Raw genomic sequence first — 18922 nt, 5'->3', positions numbered from 1 at the left:
CTCTGTGGGTGACTGCCACAAACAACATGCAAATGTGTTTTATCTACCAAAAACGGACGAAACTATCAGGGAACAGTGGAGGAAATTCATTTTTAATGACGCTGTCTCGACAACTCTTTCAAGTGGCGTATCGTTAGGTGTGTGTGCTAAACATTTTACACCGGAATCTTTTACAAATTTGGGGCAGTATCAGGCGAACTTGGCCTCGAAGCTCCGTTTGGGAAAAGGTGCCATCCCAACCATCAGGGACTTGCCAGAAATTGAAAAGGTAAGACTGTGTTTTTATTGCTCTACTGTGGTTAACAAATAGCAGCTAACTGCTAATGCGGCTATTGTATGTAACGTTACCTTCGAGGTAAACACGGGGAATGGACTCTACGAATGCTAGCCACATCTTTCCACTTTGTTTTACACTAGCAGCTACAGTAGTGACGGTACAGGAGTCCATGCTCAGTGGCTAAAACTGTTTAAATGCAAGTATGAAAACAATATACCACTAAACATTATTAGCCAAACTCATGCAAAACATGCAGTTTGAAAATAGCTTTCAGTTAGTGGGGCTTCTGTAAGAATGTATCTGGCAATGGTGTATTTTTTCTTTTTTCTTTGGTTGTGATTACAATTTCACTAACAATAAGTACCGTCACATTTTTTGAGCTATTGCAGTATTTTGTCTATGTTTTTGTACCGCTTGGAAGTAGTAAAATACATTTTTTTTGCATATGAGTCATTTTAACATTCAAGTTACCTGCGGTGTCAACCCCCCTCCTTCCTGCAACCAATCAACGCGCCCCTCATTTGCATTATTATAATGACCGTCCACGACAGCCAAAACATCGCATCAGATCTCGCGAGACAATAATGCCTTTAGAAATAAGGGTCTGAGGGGCTCTGTGTTGATTTTTTTTTCCACTTTTCTTTTTTAGAAGTGCCTAAAATACTATAATAGAGCATTTGGGTATCCAAGGTAAAACAACATTATGACTCCTTTAATAAATGCTTACAACATTCAGTGTGGTATGTTTTTTCTTTATAAACCATTTTCTCAATAAATGATTTTACAACAACAGTTGCAGTGTTTTTCTTCATAAACCATTTTCTCAATATATGGTTACAATGATTATTACAAGTGTTTTACACTTTCTTAATAAATTGTTTAACAACAACTTCTGGTGTCTTTCTTTATAAAACCATTTTCTTAATAGTTACAATTGTGGTTTACTACGACACATAAGTACTTCATATACCAAAAGGCATAATTATAATAGAATAATTGCATATTACATAACAGCATATAATGGCAGTCAACAGCTTCAAGCTTTAAAGGCACAATTATGTAAGATTTTTAGATTAAAATATCCAAAAACCACTTAATGTTGTATATTTTGTTGACTTGCGTACTTGCATTATCCCAAATATTATCAACAATTTTAACCAGGACACGGCCCGTGTCTGTGCTTCGCTTGTCAGTGACGTCATATCCGAGTTACCTTCAATTTCGATTGGTTTTTACTTCCGTAGGAACCATGGAAACACCACAGATGCTTTAATATATTCTGTGTTTTATTAGACAGGTGAGCAACTGTTTGGATATATTTATCAACAGAAAACGAATCATTGTTATATAGCTCATCACGGTTAGTCTAATTGTTTGAATCTCTTGTTTTCTTAATTTAACTCGAGTACCATGTTTACCATTTAGAAAAACCAGTCATCCAGTTTTTATTAAAGGCACAGTATGTAAGTTTTGCCCCTAGAGGTCACATATTCAAAACAATAAAAAAAGCCGTAGGTTGATGACTCCGTGAATGAGCATGAAATGAAGGGAGTTTTCGTCTTCATCTCCACTGCTGATGGAAATCAATCCGACGGGACAAATCATATATACGGATGAGCTAATGAAATAAAGTTTTATAACGTTTCGTTTGATCACATGATTTTATTTTATTCTAATGAATTAGAATGTAGTGTGCTAGACACTACAACTACTACTTCTGCATTGTTTTCATTAGACTCACTGTGTTGCCATGGTTTCTACAATGTAAAAAGTGAATCTCTTGCAGTTAACAACATGCATGAATTTAACTTGATGACATCACTGGATCATTAACTACACAATCACTGCTTGTTAAATAAAGCAACATCCAGCATATTCTCAATGTTTCTTGGTCTTCTCCTGGACTGCACAGGCTCTACTCTTAAACACAATGGTGACCCACAAAACTCAACAGAAACACTTTAAACCCCAACAGAACAATAAACACTAACACATCCCTCAAGATCTCAGCAGAGGAGGATTAAACAACAAACACAGTATTGCCAGCTTCACTTATTACTTACCAGACTGACTTTATTTCTGTATTATGTCTACAGAAGATCTTATTAAAATTAACAGAGGTTTAGATGTTGATATCTTATTGAAAAAAGTAAAGAAAAGAAAAAGTCACCATTATGATGCTCAGTGTTTGTTTAGTTGGACTCTTTACTATTTAACATTAGTTCAATGGTTGCTTTAAGTCTGTGTTTCAGATACATGTTTGTTATGGCAAAAAGTGCAATATGATGTTGATCACTCTTTAGTATAGGATATAGTCATCATGTATGGATCTGAGTGAAATCTGCATGGGGAACTTTTACACTCTCGTGTGAAACTCACGATCACATGGGTTCCTATAGGGATTACTGATTTTCAGCTGTGAAATTTCATCAAGCAATGGCAAGATTTTATAGTAAAAGAGCCAACAAACACACCTCTGATGTTAATGTATTTTGTTCCACAGAGCACTTGTGCACTTCCTGTTTCACTTTACACAGCAGAAAGTATTTTCACTTTACCTGATGTAATGTGCACCACAGCATTAGAGGCACATATTCACATATTCAATACCGCCTGAGAGGAAATAACAAGACCACTCTGTCACGTATCGAAACCAAACATTGTACATGAACTCGGGACTCCAATGTGAGGATGTACAAGATCTGAATTTTTTTTTTTTTTTTTATGTCTATGCAAGAGTTTCACCTCACACTTTTAATGTTAATGCATTTAGACAGTAGGTGGAACTGTTGTATTACATTTCACAGAGCTGCCAAGTCAGTGTATAGACTGCATTCGTAATTCCACGCTTACATGGGTCACATGGGGGGGATCTAAAGATTATGGGGGGGGGGGGGATAACTTTTGATGCATCAGTCTAATTTAATCATCTTCATTTATTAATATCTACAGATTTGTATGCATGAATTGTGCATTTCCAGTTCTCAAAACAGTTAATAACAAAACAAACCAAAACTTTATACAAAATACATCATCATGATCATGCTCTTCTTCGCTAACCGAACAAACAATTCGTTGTCTGTGGCTGTGTTTGTGCGCACGGGAAATATGCTGCGCATAACAATAGACAACAAGGAGAAACGCACACAATGCAGTCACATGCTCAAACAATCAACAACGTCGCTCTAGAGGTGCGTTCCCTTTGACCGTAAGTGGACTTCACAGGGTATACCGCCATCTTAAGTGAGATTCCAATCCGAAGGGAGCGAACATGTTCAGTTCGAAGGGCACTGCGCACAGCATAGGGAATAAGGGAACATCGATACATCACTTCACAGGAAGTGGAGAGCGATGATCACCCAACCCAACTGTCATTTAGCATCTCCATGATGACAAGGAAGTATCAGAAAAAGATGAATTGATTTCTAACCTATATATATATATATATATAAAACAGTTAGGTCCAGTCGAACGATGTATTAATTAACTTCTAATAATATAATAATAATAATAATAAGTTTTATTTATATAGCGCCTTTCCAGAGCTCAAGGACACTTTACAATAAACAAACAACAATAAAGGCAGTTGACAAAGACAGCAGACAGGACAACAGTAGGCAGTTGAGTACAGTAAGTGAAAAATTGGGTAGATGGGGCGGCAACCAGCAGAATACAAACAGATATAACTTTGAGAAAGAAAAAAAAAAAAAAAGAAAAAAAAAAAAAATAAGAATTATAACATTCAGAAAATAGGTGAGTTTTGAGCATGGATTTGAATTCAGAGATAGTGTTAACAGAACAGAGTGATCGGGGGAGAGAGTTCCACATTTTGGGCGCAACAACACTGAATGATCTGCCCCCCATTGAAGCAAGGCGATGCCGAGGGACGACGAGAAGGCTAGAATCAGCGGATCGTAAAGAGCGAGTCGGGGTGTAGGGGAGAAGCAGGTTACAGAGATAGGGGGGCGCCAGGCCGTGCAGAGACTTAAAAGTGAGAAGGAAAATTTTGAATTTGATACTTCTGAGTGGGTTCTGTTGGTAATAGGCACTTAGCTAATGCTAAAATAAGTGTCGTGCCTCTAACAAATGCTTTCGATCTTCTTTTTGCTCTGAATGTTGTGTGGAGAACACTAGAGTTTTGCCACAGACTCGTCCCAGCGTCTAGAACGCATACTTGAAAAAAAAAAACACGGAAACCTACTTTTAAACAGGAGATGACGGATTATTTACGTACATATTTACAGCGGGTCTATTCACACGGGATTAGTATCACCTGAAGTCATTTTTCAGGACCTTTTTACTGAAGGTAAAAGTCGCTGTAATCTTTACTGATATTGACCGTAATGATCACTGAGATGCACATTCAGATGGGACTAAATCACTGAGAAGCTCTGGTAATAATTACTCTACCCCACCTCTCCATGTTAAACTAGTCCCATCTGAAAAGGGACTGAAAAACACCCACATCAGATCAACAGAAGAGCCACAAACGCCTGAGAAAGCATCATTTACGCTGCAGATCTTGCATGAAGTTTCCACAAGTTTAATACATGTGAAGGATCTCTCAGCTGTATTATAGTTGCTCGAGCGAGTACACCGTTGGGCAGCTGGTCTGGTCGGTCACCAGTAGACTGGGCTTCCCCTCCAGCACAGCGGGACAGATCCAGTTCACCTTCTCCGTGTGCTGGAAACACAGCCTGGGTCTCGTCTCTGAGCTACAGGCCTCCTCCTCGTCCTGCGGGTTCTGGCCTCTCCTCTTCCTCCTCTTCTTCTTCTTCTTGCTGTGGTCCACCAGTGGGTGTCGGCTGAGGTCCCAGAGCGCCACGAGCCCGTCGTTGCCCCCGCTGGCGAGCCAGTAGGGGTGCGAGAGGAAGCTGATGAAGTGAGCCTGCGACGCCCCCTGACTGTGTGCCGGGATCATCCCGCGCTCCCGGAGCCGGCCGTCGGCACACGCACGCAGCAGATGCAGCCCGCCGTCCTCCGCCGCGCACACACACACGTCCCCGCAGGACGACACACACACGCAGTGAGCCAGAGGAGGGTTGAACACCTGCCCCGTGTGCTCCTGCTGTGTGTCCTGCAGACTGACGGTCCAGACGGGACGGGGCTTCGGGAGGGTCCACAGACACACCTGCGGACGACACACACACACGTCACACTTACATGTCTTTACTGTCACACTATCATACATGCAGGTCTACCTGCAGTCAAAGCAAAAATGATTCAGACACCAGATATCATTTTAATATTTTTTTACTAGTGGGTGAAACTATAGTTATTTTATGTAAGTGAGGAGAGCAAAATAAAGTAAACTGTGACAAATTATACAAGGGTGGATGGAGTAATGTAATGTACCACAGGACGTCTGTAATAATAATAATTTAATTAATCCTTGATGAATAAAAGTATTGATTTCTTTTATTTCTTTCCCCCAAAAAATACAATAAAAATTCTTACTGACCCCAAACTTTTGAACGCTAGTGTTTAATGTTACAAAAGCTTTTAATTTCAGATAAATGCTGTTCTTTTGAACTTTCTATTCATCAAAGAATCCTGAAAAAACCCGTAAATAAATGTTTTCAACATTGATAATAATCATAAATGTTTTTTTGAGCATCAAATCATCATATTAGAGAGATTTCTGAAGGACACCAGTCAAACTCATCAGTGTACATGCAGGTCTACCTACAGTCAAACCAAAGATTATTCAGACACCAGAAATCATTTTTTTTATATTTTTTTTTACTAGTGGGTGCAGGACACTATAGTTCGTTTAACTGAGGATAGCAAAATAAAGTAAACTGACATATTACATCAAAAAATTATATATTTTCATGTAAACACTCTTCACTTCCTTTTTATTCAAGTTTTATAGAATCAAGAAGCTTCTACTGATCTGTTTTTTCTAATTATCTTTTGCATAGGCTATTGGTATATTTGCCAATTAATTATTTCTAATTTAGTAACCGTGTATTTACTAAGTAGTGAGATATCATATATGCGACCCTGGATCACAAAACCAGTCATGAGTCGCACGGGTATATCTGTGGCAATAGCCAACAATACATTATATGGGTCAAAATTATCGATCATTAGGATATTAAGTAAAGATCATGTTCCATTAAGATATTTTGTAAATTTCCTACCGTAAATATATAAAACATTTATTTTTGTGAGTGAATGCTGTCAAATCGCCAACATAAATGAACAACTTTAAAGGAGATTTTCGCAATGTTTTTTTGCACCCTCAGATTCCAGATTTTCAATAGTTGTATCTCGGCCAAATATTGTCATATTCTAACAAACCAAACATCACTGGAAAGCTTATTTATTCAGCTTTCAGATGATGTATAAATCTCAATTTCATAACATTGACCCATGTGGTTTTGTGGTCCAGGGTCACATTTAGGCTATTGGCTACTTTCACAGCGCCTGTAACACAGACCCGTCAGCGAGCGCTCCAGAAACCCCGGGTGTCGTCGTACCTGCATGTCGAGTCCCGCAGACACCAGACTCTGAGGCCGGCGCGGTCTGAAGGCCACGGAGGAGCAGATGTTAGTGTGTGTGCGCAGGGTCCCGGTGGCCTTCGTCAGCTGCAGATCCACGAGGGTCACGGCTCCGGTGTCGTCGCCCGCAGCGAGCGTTCGCCCGCTCTCGTCCACACACACACCGTTGATCTCGTCCTCGGCCACATCCCTCAGCTCCGCCAGCGGCGTCTTCAGGCTCCTGAGGTCCAGTAGGGTCACGGCCCGGCCGTGGCAGGCGGACAGGAGCGAGGGGTCCGCCGGGGAGAAGCACAGGCCCGTGACGTCATCGCTCAGGTGGAGCGAGGAGAGTGGAGAGCCGGCGGGGCTCCACAGGGTCAGCTCTCCTGCCTCGGCTCCGGTCGCCACCATCGCCTCACGGGAGACGGCGGCGCACAACACCGGGGAGGAGTGACCGCCCGTCCACACGCGGGACATCCTGACCTGCACACACACACACAAGAGTAAAGAGCTCACAATCTGACAGCATTTACGCTAGAGGCTCACCGGCTGATCCGTTTTATAGAGTACTTGATTATCGGCAAAAAACACACCGTGTGTATCAGTCATGGATCAGTAGCCGTGTTTCCAGAAATCAGTGTCCTTGCGTCGCCTGTCAATAGGGCGTATTTTCAATTCGCGCAATTTGAAGGGTAATGGAAACACGGCTATTGACAGGCGACGCAAGGACACGGTCCGTAACACTTGGTACTGAAGTCGGAACTTTTGACAACACTGGCTAAACAAGTGATCGGGTTGAAGTGCACGTTTATATGTCACAAGCTTCAAATTGGAATATATTTTTTGACATGCGCACACTGCACAAATATACAGAGCTTCCCGCTGTTTGCGCATACTAACTATTCTCCTACATTGGTTCTTTATTTGTTTTAAACAGCAGACTTAATATTTGTCTCTGGTCATAATTTGGAGACAGTGATCATATGAACCGTTGTGCCGCTGCTTATATTTATCACGCAGTAAAAATGCCCAAAACCGTCATCTGTGGATGAGAATCTGAAACAAGCACTGGTGGGATGTTGTCCTGCTCCACTTCACACACACTGAAGAGTGAAAGGAGAATTTTAGGATGACGAGACACTCATTTGTAAGACAGTTTATTCAACGTATTATTCATACGTCATTACGCTATTTCTACATCATTGCACATGCGCAGTCCTTTCAGTTTCGGTGTTCAGTCTGATCAAGTGTTTACATGTTCTCTCGATCGGATTAGAAAAGGAATAAAGCTCCTCTTTCATTAGGATTGAAATTTCATTCGGATCGAGCTCAATCGGATCGATTAAAGTGTTTACATGAAGGCTTTTCAGTCCGATTGAGCCGTCAATCTGATTACTAATGGATTATTTCGTTGCATGTAAACGTAGCGAGTGACGCCTCGTGGAGTTTGTTTTGGCGTGAGGCGCTGACACTTCAGATACGCATTTAAAGTCCCTCTGTGGTCAATCATTTTATCCCTTAAAACTCATCTTTGATCACCAAAATGACATATTTAAAAAATCCTCAAGCCTTAAAATATCTTGAATGTAACTCGACACCCTTGCCTCATTAAGTGTGCGCGGTTCTATGAATATGCAAATGAGCCCCGCCTCCACTCACTCACTCACTCAGCTCAGAGATCCACTGGTTGACGATCACACGTTGATCTGATTGGTTACAAGGTCGTTTGTGACGTCAGAAACACCAGCGATTTCAAAGCGTGTTTGGTGACAAAGCGTGTTCAAAGCGTGTTTCAAAGCGTGCAATGGTGTCGACTTATGAATTTACACATGGTTTGTCTTAAAGCATATTAAAAACGACACATAAACAACATTAAGAGCTGGATTTTCACCACAGGGGGACTTTAAAACAGACAATGAAATGGTATATACAGTACACTACCGTACAAGCTTTCATATTATAAAGTAATTAATTTGTTGACTAGATGCTGCATTATGTTAAGGCTGAGAGGAAGCTTAAATTAGTACCTCAAAAACACGCAAGCCCGACCCAAATGTTTACTTTCACGATTGTTACCATCTAAATTGCATTAGTTTATATCCAGCTTGTCACTTTTATGCATTCGATAAGCAGTGAAGTTGCATATTTAAAGCTAGAGACGTGAGAAAGAAAACTATGGTCGATACAGCAGCCGACAAAACATATAAACAAATCAGGAACGCATTCAACTTCAGTTCTTTTTTATCGTTACTATAATACATTGATTAGATAATCAAGTGTTCTAAAATGAAAGTTAAAAATATACACGTGTGACTAATGTCACTTTTTACACTTTAATGTTGTTTCTCTTGCACTATGAACGTGGTGACATGAATGATAAGGTATAATGAATATAATAATACTAATATTTAAAAAAAGTACAGTGTGATGGTCCAGCAGCTTTACATGTTTGTAATAAAGTTCAGCACTATTTTATGCATTTTCATTGAGTATACATTTTAAAACTATCGGTTGATTAATCGGTTATCGGCCAGCGCGAGTTAAACAACGATTACTCGACGATGATTTCAGCGAGAACTCAGTTCACATCGTTCATCAACACAAGACTCACACTGAAACTAAGATTGTCTCTAGTGATTTTTTGCTTGCAAACGAATCTGCTTTTGAACAAATCTCGTAAGTGATCGACTCATTCTTCACTCTTCAGGACAGAAGTCAGAGGAACCTCGACATCAGGGCAGATTATGAACAGCACGAGTTGAACAGTGTTAATTCCCATCCAGTTTTACCTAACAGTGTTACTACTCACTCTAGAGGTGTTTTGCACCATGGCAAAGTATCTGTCAAACAACCCTTATGATGAACACAAAAGGCTGTGATTTAAGGCATGAGGATGAGTGCATGAGTTCTGCCTTCATCACTAACTATAAACGCGTTCAGAAGTCAAACATACATTCTGTCAAACTCAACAGACATTGCTCTTATATTCCTGTGAATCGTAATTAGATTATTTTCCCTTTTTGCTCCATACAAACATCGATTATTAATCTTCACGGACCTGTTATGAATTGCAGACGCTCCCGAGCAATTTTCAGGTGCGCGTTATGTCACGTGTCGCCTGCTGATGACGTCGCGAGGGCGTAAGTCACGTGTCGCCTGCTGATGACGTCGCATGTCATGCGCCTCGTAACATTTGATATTGTTCATAATATGACCATTTGGGAAATATTAATTGGAAACCATAAGCAACCATAAACTATGGACATCTACACAGAACTAAATTACTCTTCTTTATTTTGATTACACACGTATACCTCTTTCCGTTATGTCTTCTTTTCTTTTTTCTTCTTTTTCCTTAATGTGTGAATCGACTGTTCTTTAATATCTTTGGTATGAATATTACCTCTTTAATGTTCTTCATATCTTATGTTGCTTTGGAATAATTTAGAGCATTATATCTGAAACATTTGTATCTATTGTATATTATTACATGTATAATTTTGGGGGAAATAAATTATATTGTTGATATTAAAGATGCAATAATCTATATTTTTTTAGATGTTTGATTCATTGCAACGTTCTGTTCTAAATACTATGGAAATAATCATTTTGAGAATATTATTGACAAATACTGTGTTAACAACAAAGTTATGAAATATATTTCACAATTAGCTATAGGCAACATAGAATTTATCCAACAAATCAATTCCTAAACCAAAGATAAATCTGATCTTTCCGGATCTTGTGTGTTCTGTAATATGGATGCGGAAACTACGTCACATCTTTTTAATGTTAAATTCTTTTGGAGGAGTGATGTTGAATGTTTATTATGTAAGTGGAATTATAATTAACAGAGAAAAGAGATTATATTATTTATTATGGCAAAAAAAGATAGACACAAGAGTTATATTTTTATGTTAAATCTCATTACTTAGTAAGTTTTACACACACAAATGTAAAAGGTCTGAAAGGAAACCCGATATCGGCCATTTCAAGACTCTACAAGGACTACACGTGTACTTCTTTTTGTTTTCTCTCTTTTTCCCTCTTCTTACTATGTGAATAATTTCTCCTTAATATTCTCGTTATGAAAGTTCTCTCTTATGTTTGGTGTTTATTATAGCACTCGTTACAGTATTGTGTAAGAAACACCTTGTGCTTTTGGCACGCTATATGAACCTTTCTTTTATTATAAATTAAAATAAATAATACTATTGTTGTTGATGTTTATTTGACATTTTATTTATTTTATTTTATGTTGTTGTGATATTTTATCCATAAATGTACAATTTTAAAGCGTATTGACCATATTCCTGAAATATTCCTAGTTCAGTGGTAAAAAAACAAAAAAAACAGACAATACATTTTGATTTCTTATTCATTGTTGTGGGTTCATATGCTATTATTAAAATGAAAAATTATTGCAATTGTTATGTTTGTGCTTTTGGAAGTTGATCTCTACTATTCAGGCTTGTTATTTTGCACGTTCTGCCCTCAAGACATCAACAGGTGGGTTTACATGCACTGATTTTTATCAGTCTCTCTATAAATCCAAACCAATTTCAGATTCTGAAAATTCTTTTTATACTCCAATTCAATTTTTTGCATTGCACGCAGAAACACGTTCAGAGTTGTGTCATATAGGCCTATATGTGTTAGGGCTATATATATTATCACATTATATCAGGTTAGGTTAGTTATAGTATATTGTTATTATTAATTATAGGAGCTGTTTTATAGTATTGTTATTGTTTCATGTTCAGCACGAAAGGAGACTTGTGATGTGTCAAACACTGGCTTTTATTCAGCTCGCTTTTCATTGCTATCTTCATGCACATAGATATCATATAAAGGCTAGATGTCTTAAGGCGGAGTCACTTCCGGCATCACCGGCGGCCATCTTAGGACAGTGCTCTGTGAATTAAGGTGAGTGAGCAGCACGCACACAAATCCTCTTATCTCGCTGAAATCTGGACGGTTTTACAAACGGTTTGGTTTCTTACAAACGTTATTAACGTGGCTATAATTCTGAATGCTTAAACATTTTGAACATAATTATTCATATGTATGCAGTATAATAGCTATATCTCTGACGTTTATAACAAACCAAACCGTTTGAAAATCGGTAGAAAATTGAGCAAGTTATGGTTATTTAAAAGTACATGCACCATGTTATGAGTGAGCGAGCACCCTGTCGTAAGATGGCCGCCGTGTGCGGATGTCGAGCTCCATTGGCCAGCAGCGCGGACGAGACATCTAGCCTTTATATGATATCAGAGCCCGTCTACGGAGAGCCTGTCCACTCCCTATTAAGCCCTATTGTACCGAATTTTGGTTGTAGTACCACCAGAGTTCCACTGGGGGGCGCTCGCCATGAGTGCAAAATGAATGGGAGTCAATGGGGCTAGACGGCTAAATTTGTCTCTTTCACCTGATTGCTTTTGAGAAATCTCAGATTTGATTGTAGGTTTTGCAAGTTCAACATGGGTTTTAGGTCGAAAGTTGAATGAACGAGTACTTATGTCGTTTTGATTTCTTATAGGTTGAGTTGTTGTTGCCCATAACACGCTAGCATTCTGCTAATGACGTCAGCATTCTGACGTCATTGACATTTTGAAAGACTTTTTTAAAGCAAATAAGTGACTCTAAAAAATCTAACACCCAGCAATGTGTAATTTCTTTGCATCTCCTTTCGAATACAACATTCAAATTACTAGACAAAAAATTATATCCTGAGAAAAGTGGATTTTGAGGGGTATACCGCCATTGACCTCCATTCATTCTGCACTCGTCCTGTGAGCGCCCTCATATGGAATCAGAGTGGAACTGCAACCAGTTCAGAAGCCGGAAGTGTAGTGAGAGTGAAACTTCTCGCCATATTAGACATTCTCTGATGATATCTATGTTCATGCATCTCATTATTTTTGTACACTCACTCTCGTTGTGCAGACCCTGTGTTATGACAGCTCACTGGCGCCATCTATTGGCTCACCTATATCGTAACATCTCCCTTCACATAACAAAGGAAAGTTGAACACCACACATCATAACCTAACTTAGTCAGAGAACCCATTATACAGATTAACAGGTTGAACAAAACAATCTGTTATTCTGTGAATAGCTTAATGAATAGTTCAGTAAGCATGACATTGTTCTGCAAATGTAGGCTATATTATGAGGATTTTGCCAATTCTCTGTCTTTTTCCTTCTTTCTTCTTTATATTCCTTTTTTTTTTTTTTCATAACATAGTCCTTAGAGTATCTAGCAGGAATGTTGATGTTGATTTGATGCTTTACTAGTCGTATCCTCCCTGGACCCTGTCTGCCGACGGCATAGCCCACATCTCATGATAGCTCACTGGCGCCATCTATTGGCTCACCTATATCGTAACAGTTATATTAATTAGATCAGATTATTTGGATTGCTTTGGATTTTTGGATTTGGACTGGACTGCTTGTTTATTTGGATTGCCCTTTTGGATTTGTTTGCTTTTTGTTACCTCTTCCTTTTTCCAGGTAATGGAGTGTTTTGAAATGGTTACTCACAATAAGGTACGTGTATCATTATTTTTTTTTTTACTGTCTTGATATAATAATAATCCTCACTATATGGCTGTATAATATTTCATGTCTATTATTTAATGTTTCAAGGTAAAATGCTTGCTGTACCTAAAGGAGCTGACATACAGCAATAACAGGCTCAGGCATTATCGAGAACCACACGATCATTATTTAAATAATGTGTTAGGGTCCTACAATACACCTGCATGTTATTTTATTATAGATTCCAGAAAAGAAATGGTGAATGTGTCCCTGGTGGTGAACGTGGTCATCAAGGACTCCCAGCCCACTTCCATTGTGGAAGATGTTGGGTTTAGGGAGCTCCTGCATGTGTTGGATCCCACTTATGTTGTCCCAACTCGAAAGGTATGTGATTAATAAAGTGGTTCATCATTATTTAAGAAGTTGAAAGTAAGAGTAACTGCATTTATTTTTATCCAAAGGCTTTGAAGGTCATGGTTGATCATAAATACAAGGAGGATAAGGAGAAGGCCAGAGAGCAGTTGCAGAAAGTTGCAGCTATAAGCCTTACCTCGGACATGTGGACATCCCTAAACGTGGATGCCTACCTAGCAGTAACTTGCCATTTTATAGATGACAATGACAAGCTCCGCCATGACAGCATGTGTACGATGATTAAATGTTAGGCATGCGATATGCATTGCACATGCACTAAACCTTATTGTGAAGAAATCTTTTGATGACATAAGCTTCAACGAAATTCAATCCATATGTAGGAAACTTGTGACCTATTTCCGAACCAGCACTACAGCAAAAGAGAGACTGGAGCAGACAAGTACAGGAGCAGATGGGGAGACCAGGTCTGAAGTTGATCATTGAAGTGGACAACCCTGCATCTCTAAGGACCGACATCATCCCTCCTAAACCCTGGAGTCTGAGGCAGTCCAAGATGCTTTACATGTTCTTGCCCCTATTCACCAGGCTACAGTACAGCTTTCTGGGGAGAAAAGGGTGTCTCCCTCCAAAGATGAAGATGCTTAATCATGCTCTACTGAGTTAGCTAGAAGCACTCAAATCCAATTTAACAAGGCAGCTGGGTGACAGCCTGGACCGGAGGGTCAGGGAAACGCAGTACATTTGTACCAAACTGGGATTCTTGAGTCAAGGGAAACAGCAAGAAGCGGTATCAAGACTAAAATCTGAATGCGCTACTGTGATCAGAAGTTCTGGTCTCCATTCTGCTTCCACCAACACAGCCCCAGCCTCTTCAGAAGGACGTCCATCCACAGACAACAGTAAGTAGTATGTTTCTTTGTTGTGTGCATTTTCACATTAGTGATTAGTACTGTGAAAAACCATTGTTGTTTTTTTCTTTGTTCCTCTATTATTATGAGACCTTTGGCATTTGCTGGATAGCATGGTTGATCACAGTAGGAGCTCAAGTGAATCTCACAAGACCTGAGGATCCTCTAGTATATTGGGCTCAACAGAAGCATCTGTATCCTCACTTATACCAGCTGGCACTGGCATTTTTATATTCCCCTGCATCCATTTTTCGAGGCTGGAGAGGTTTTGTCCAAGAAGAGGAATTGTCTAAACCCCAACACACTTTAAACAAAAATCTGTTTCTCAATAAAAATCAATTGTAATCCTTCCTTCACCCACCCTGTGTTGCAGTTTGCTCCTATATTTTTGTTATTTCCTGTTCTGTGCCATGTTTTGTAGTCCTTTGTAGTCTTTCTTGTTTATTAGTCTCCCCAGGTGTTTCTGATTTAACCACGCCCCCTTGTTATCTTGTTTAGCTTGTTTGCCCATGTATTTAAGCCCTGTGTCTAGTCTCAGTCTTTGTGAGTTCTTGTTTTTGTATGTTGGCTGTTTGGTTCCTGTGTCCTGTTTCCCGAGTCTGAGTTTGTCTAGTTTTAGGTTTATCAAATAAAGTTTGCTGCATGTGGATCCTGCTTCCTCTTATCATTCAGCCAGCAACGTTACAGAAGAACTCACCACAAAATGGATCCAGCAGTTGTAAGCAACGGAGCTCTAAGTAGTTGGCTATCCTCTCTGTTCCAAGATGGTCAGCCTATCGAGAGGTATGCTAGGGACTTTTTGACTTGTTGTCATTTAGCATCATTAGAGGACTCTCAGCTCATGGACATATTTTGGAGTGGGCTAGATGAGGAGATCGCTCTGATGATGCCGGATGATAATGCCGGATGGACCCTAGAGGGGTATATCAACCTGGCTCTTCTCCTGGGCGGTTCATCATTTACTGTGGGCTTGGTAGTTGAAGAACCCCACAAGCTCACAGTACCCCCTGAGCCTGAACTAATTTATGTCCCGTCCGTCCAGCCTGAGTACAGTCCTGCCGAGCCAGAGCTTCACGTCAGTCCTGCCGAGCCTGCACTTCACGCCAGTCCAGCCGAGCCCGCACTTCACGCCAGATCTGCCGAAGCCAAGGCAGTATGCGTCATGCCCGCCGCGCCTGAGACAGCAAGCGACATGCCCGCCAAGCTAGAGCCTTCACCGCTGGTCCCGTCCAGCACAGAGCCCTCTTCGCCGCTGGTCCCGTCCAGCTCAGAGCCCTCTTCGCCGCTGGTCCTGTCCAGCTCAGAGCCCTCTTCATCGCTGGTCCTGCCCAGCTCAGAGCCCTCTTCATCGCTGGTCCTGCCCAGCTCAGAGCCCTCTTCATCGCTGGTCCTGCCCAGCTCAGAGCCCTCTTCGCCGCTGGTTCCGTCCAGCTCAGAGCCCTCTTCATCGCTGGTCCTGTCCAGCTCAAAGCCCTCTTCGCCGCTGGTCCTAACCAGCTCAGAGTCCTCTTCGCCGCTGGTCCTACCCAGCTCAAAGCCCTCGCTGCCGCTGGTCCCGTCAAGCTCAGAGCGCGCTGATCCTGATCCAGAGACTGTTCACGCCACTTCTGCCGATCCAGAGACTGAGCTTCACGTCACGTCCGCCCGTCAAGAGTCTCGTCCCGCCGAGACTGAATCTGTTCCTGAGCCTGAAACTGATCCTGATACTGAGCCTGAATCTGTTCCTCTTCCTCTTTCTGCGCCTGTGTCTACAGACAAGATGGCCGACCCCACGCCTGTGTCTTCGGACAAGATGGCCGACTCCACGCCTGTGTCTTCGGACAAGATGGCCGACTCCACGCCTGTGTCTTCGGACAAGATGGCCGACTCCACGCCTGTGTCTTCGGACAAGATGGCCGACTCCACGCCTGTGTCTTCGGACAAGATGGCCGACTCCACGCCTGTGTCTTCGGACAAGATGGCCTCCACCGATCCAGTGTCTGTTCAAGTCACGTCTGCCGTGCCAGTGTCTCCGGACAAGATGACCGCCGCCGAGCCAGTGTCTCCAGACAAGATGGCCGCCGCCGATCCAGAGTCTGTTCAAGTCACGTCTGCCGAGCCAGTCTCTCCGGACAAGATGGCCGCCGCCAAGCCAGTGTCTCCAGACAAGATGGCCGCCACCGAGCCAGTGTCTCCAGACAAGATGGCCGCCACCGAGCCAGTGTCTCTGGACAAAATGGCCGCTGCCACGTCGACTGAGCTCTCAGCAGAGATAGCCGCCGACACGCCTGAACCGGAGCCCTCAACAGAGATGGCTGCTGTCACGCTGTCTGTTCCTGAGCCGGTTCCTGTTCCTGTGTCTGTTCCTGTTCCTGAGCCGGTGTCTGTTCCTGTGCCATGGCCGCCCGAAGGGTCTTCACCGCCGTGGCCGCCCGAAGGGTCTTCACCGCCGTGGCCGCCCGAAGGGTCTTCACCGCCGTGGCCGCCCGAAGGGCCTGCCCCGCCCTGGCCGCCTGCACAGCCTGCCCCGCCCTGGTCGCCTGCACAGCCTGCTCCGCCCTGGTCGCCTGCACAGCCTGCTCCGCCCTGGTCGCCTGCACTGCCTGCTCCGCCCTGGTCGCCTGCACTGCCTGCTCCGCCCTGGTCGCCTGCACTGCCTGCTCCTCCCTGGTCGCCTGCACTGCCTTCTCCGCCCTGGCTTCCCATACTACTGCAGTCTCCAGGCCCTCCTCCGCTCCACGGGCCTGGCCCTCCATCCCGCCCCCTGGGTCCGCCTCCGCTCCACCACCCTCCTGAACTATTTCCTGAGGAGCATCTGGAATCTGCTCCTTAAGTGGGGGGCTATGTCATGATTCCTGTCCTGTGTTTCCCTTGTCTGGTATGCATTTTTGTTATTTCCTGTTCTGTGCCATGTTTTGTAGTCCTTTGTAGTCTTTCTTGTTTATTAGTCTCCCCAGGTGTTTCTGATTTAACCACGCCCCCTTGTTATCTTGTTTAGCTTGTTTGCCCATGTATTTAAGCCCTGTGTCTAGTCTCAGTCTTTGTGAGTTCTTGTTTTTGTATGTTGGCTGTTTGGTTCCTGTGTCCTGTTTCCAGAGTCTGAGTTTGTCTAGTTTTAGGTTTATTAAATAAAGTTTGCTGCATGTGGATCCTGCTTCCTCTTATCATTCAGCCAGCAACGTTACACTCACACTGCACTAACACTAGTAACAGTTCACTGCACAGGAAGAAAACAATTCTTAACTTTTCCCACCCCAGACTATTCTGTTGCAGTTTGCTTTATTACGCTTCTTCCACCATAAGCACTGCACTCAACACAGCGTCACATTTGTTGTTCATACTGTCACTATCCAAACAATTTATGAATAATTAATTAACTGTGTGTGTGACAGTTGTCTCTGCACAAGTAAATTCAGACAGAGAAAGATACATATTTTATTTTATACCCAGACAAATGGACAAAACAGATTATTGCTGAAGTAAAAAAAGTAAATTAATAAGTAAATAAAAAAAAGTTATATAAGTTTAAGTTTATGAAAATTATTCAAGTTGTATACAAGTATACAAGTTGAACTCTAAAACTGATAGAAATTCAAAGCCATAAATCTAAACAAGCAGTGTTCCAAATTTGAGGATGAAAAAAATCCTCAAAAAATGAGCTTTCGGTGAGATTTAGTTTGGGCGCAGTAACAGATTTTCCCCATTAGATGCAGTAAAACTCCACTGGGACACAGTGGTGGGATTTGGGATTTGCAGTTGAGTTTTTCTCTCTCAAATATTGCAAACACACACATGCACACACAGACTTTTTTATTTTTTATTACATACATATCAACCACACTCAGACATACACCCACACAATTATCGCCGCATAATTTATTCAATTGGCTCTATAATATGCCGAAGCAGAAAAAAAGAAAAAAGCGAGTAATTGCTTTATAGGCCAAACCCGAAAAAATGGCACCATCTGGTAAAAAATTGTCAAAATTTAAATTGTGAAGCCTTGCCAACAGAACGAAAGCCTATTAACAAAGATTGCATCATTTTATAGTTAAATTGCCCTGGGATTAAAAATTGCAGTTTGGTTTCAATGGGGACATTTTTGTCCCAAAGGCGCTGAGTGAAACTATGTTGTGTTACTAGTGCAAAATAGATTTTTTAAAGGAAATGGCGGTGAAGTAGTAAAATTCCAATAAAAATACACATCTGTGCCAAATTGTATTGTTTTAGCATTAACACAGGCAAAGTGATCAAAAAAAAAAAAAAACTGAAAAAGACTAAAATGTCCATAAGGACACACAAGGGTTCGCATCTGGACTACTGCATTTAACTTTATTTCAGCCTTAATCGCTCCG

General features: G+C 41.5%; 1 protein-coding gene across 1 annotated transcript; it reads right to left on the bottom strand.

Annotated features, from left to right (window-relative positions):
• Positions 1 to 3193: 3193 nt before the first annotated feature.
• wdr53 (WD repeat domain 53) lies at positions 3194 to 9911 on the bottom strand. Its single transcript, XM_084419131.1, has 3 exons — positions 9821 to 9911; positions 6763 to 7245; positions 3194 to 5408 (listed from the first exon to the last, which is right to left on the bottom strand). The coding sequence occupies exons 2-3, from the start codon at positions 7237 to 7239 to the stop codon at positions 4851 to 4853; spliced, it is 1035 nt and encodes a 344-aa protein (XP_084275257.1). The 5' UTR covers positions 7240 to 7245; positions 9821 to 9911; the 3' UTR covers positions 3194 to 4850.
• Between the last annotated feature and the right edge of the window lie 9011 nt (positions 9912 to 18922).

Source organism: Rutilus rutilus, assembly GCF_951802725.1.
Source record: "Rutilus rutilus genome assembly, chromosome: 9".
In the NCBI taxonomy this organism is placed as follows: Eukaryota; Metazoa; Chordata; class Actinopteri; order Cypriniformes; family Leuciscidae; genus Rutilus; species Rutilus rutilus.
This window is presented reverse-complemented; position numbering and strand designations above follow the sequence as displayed.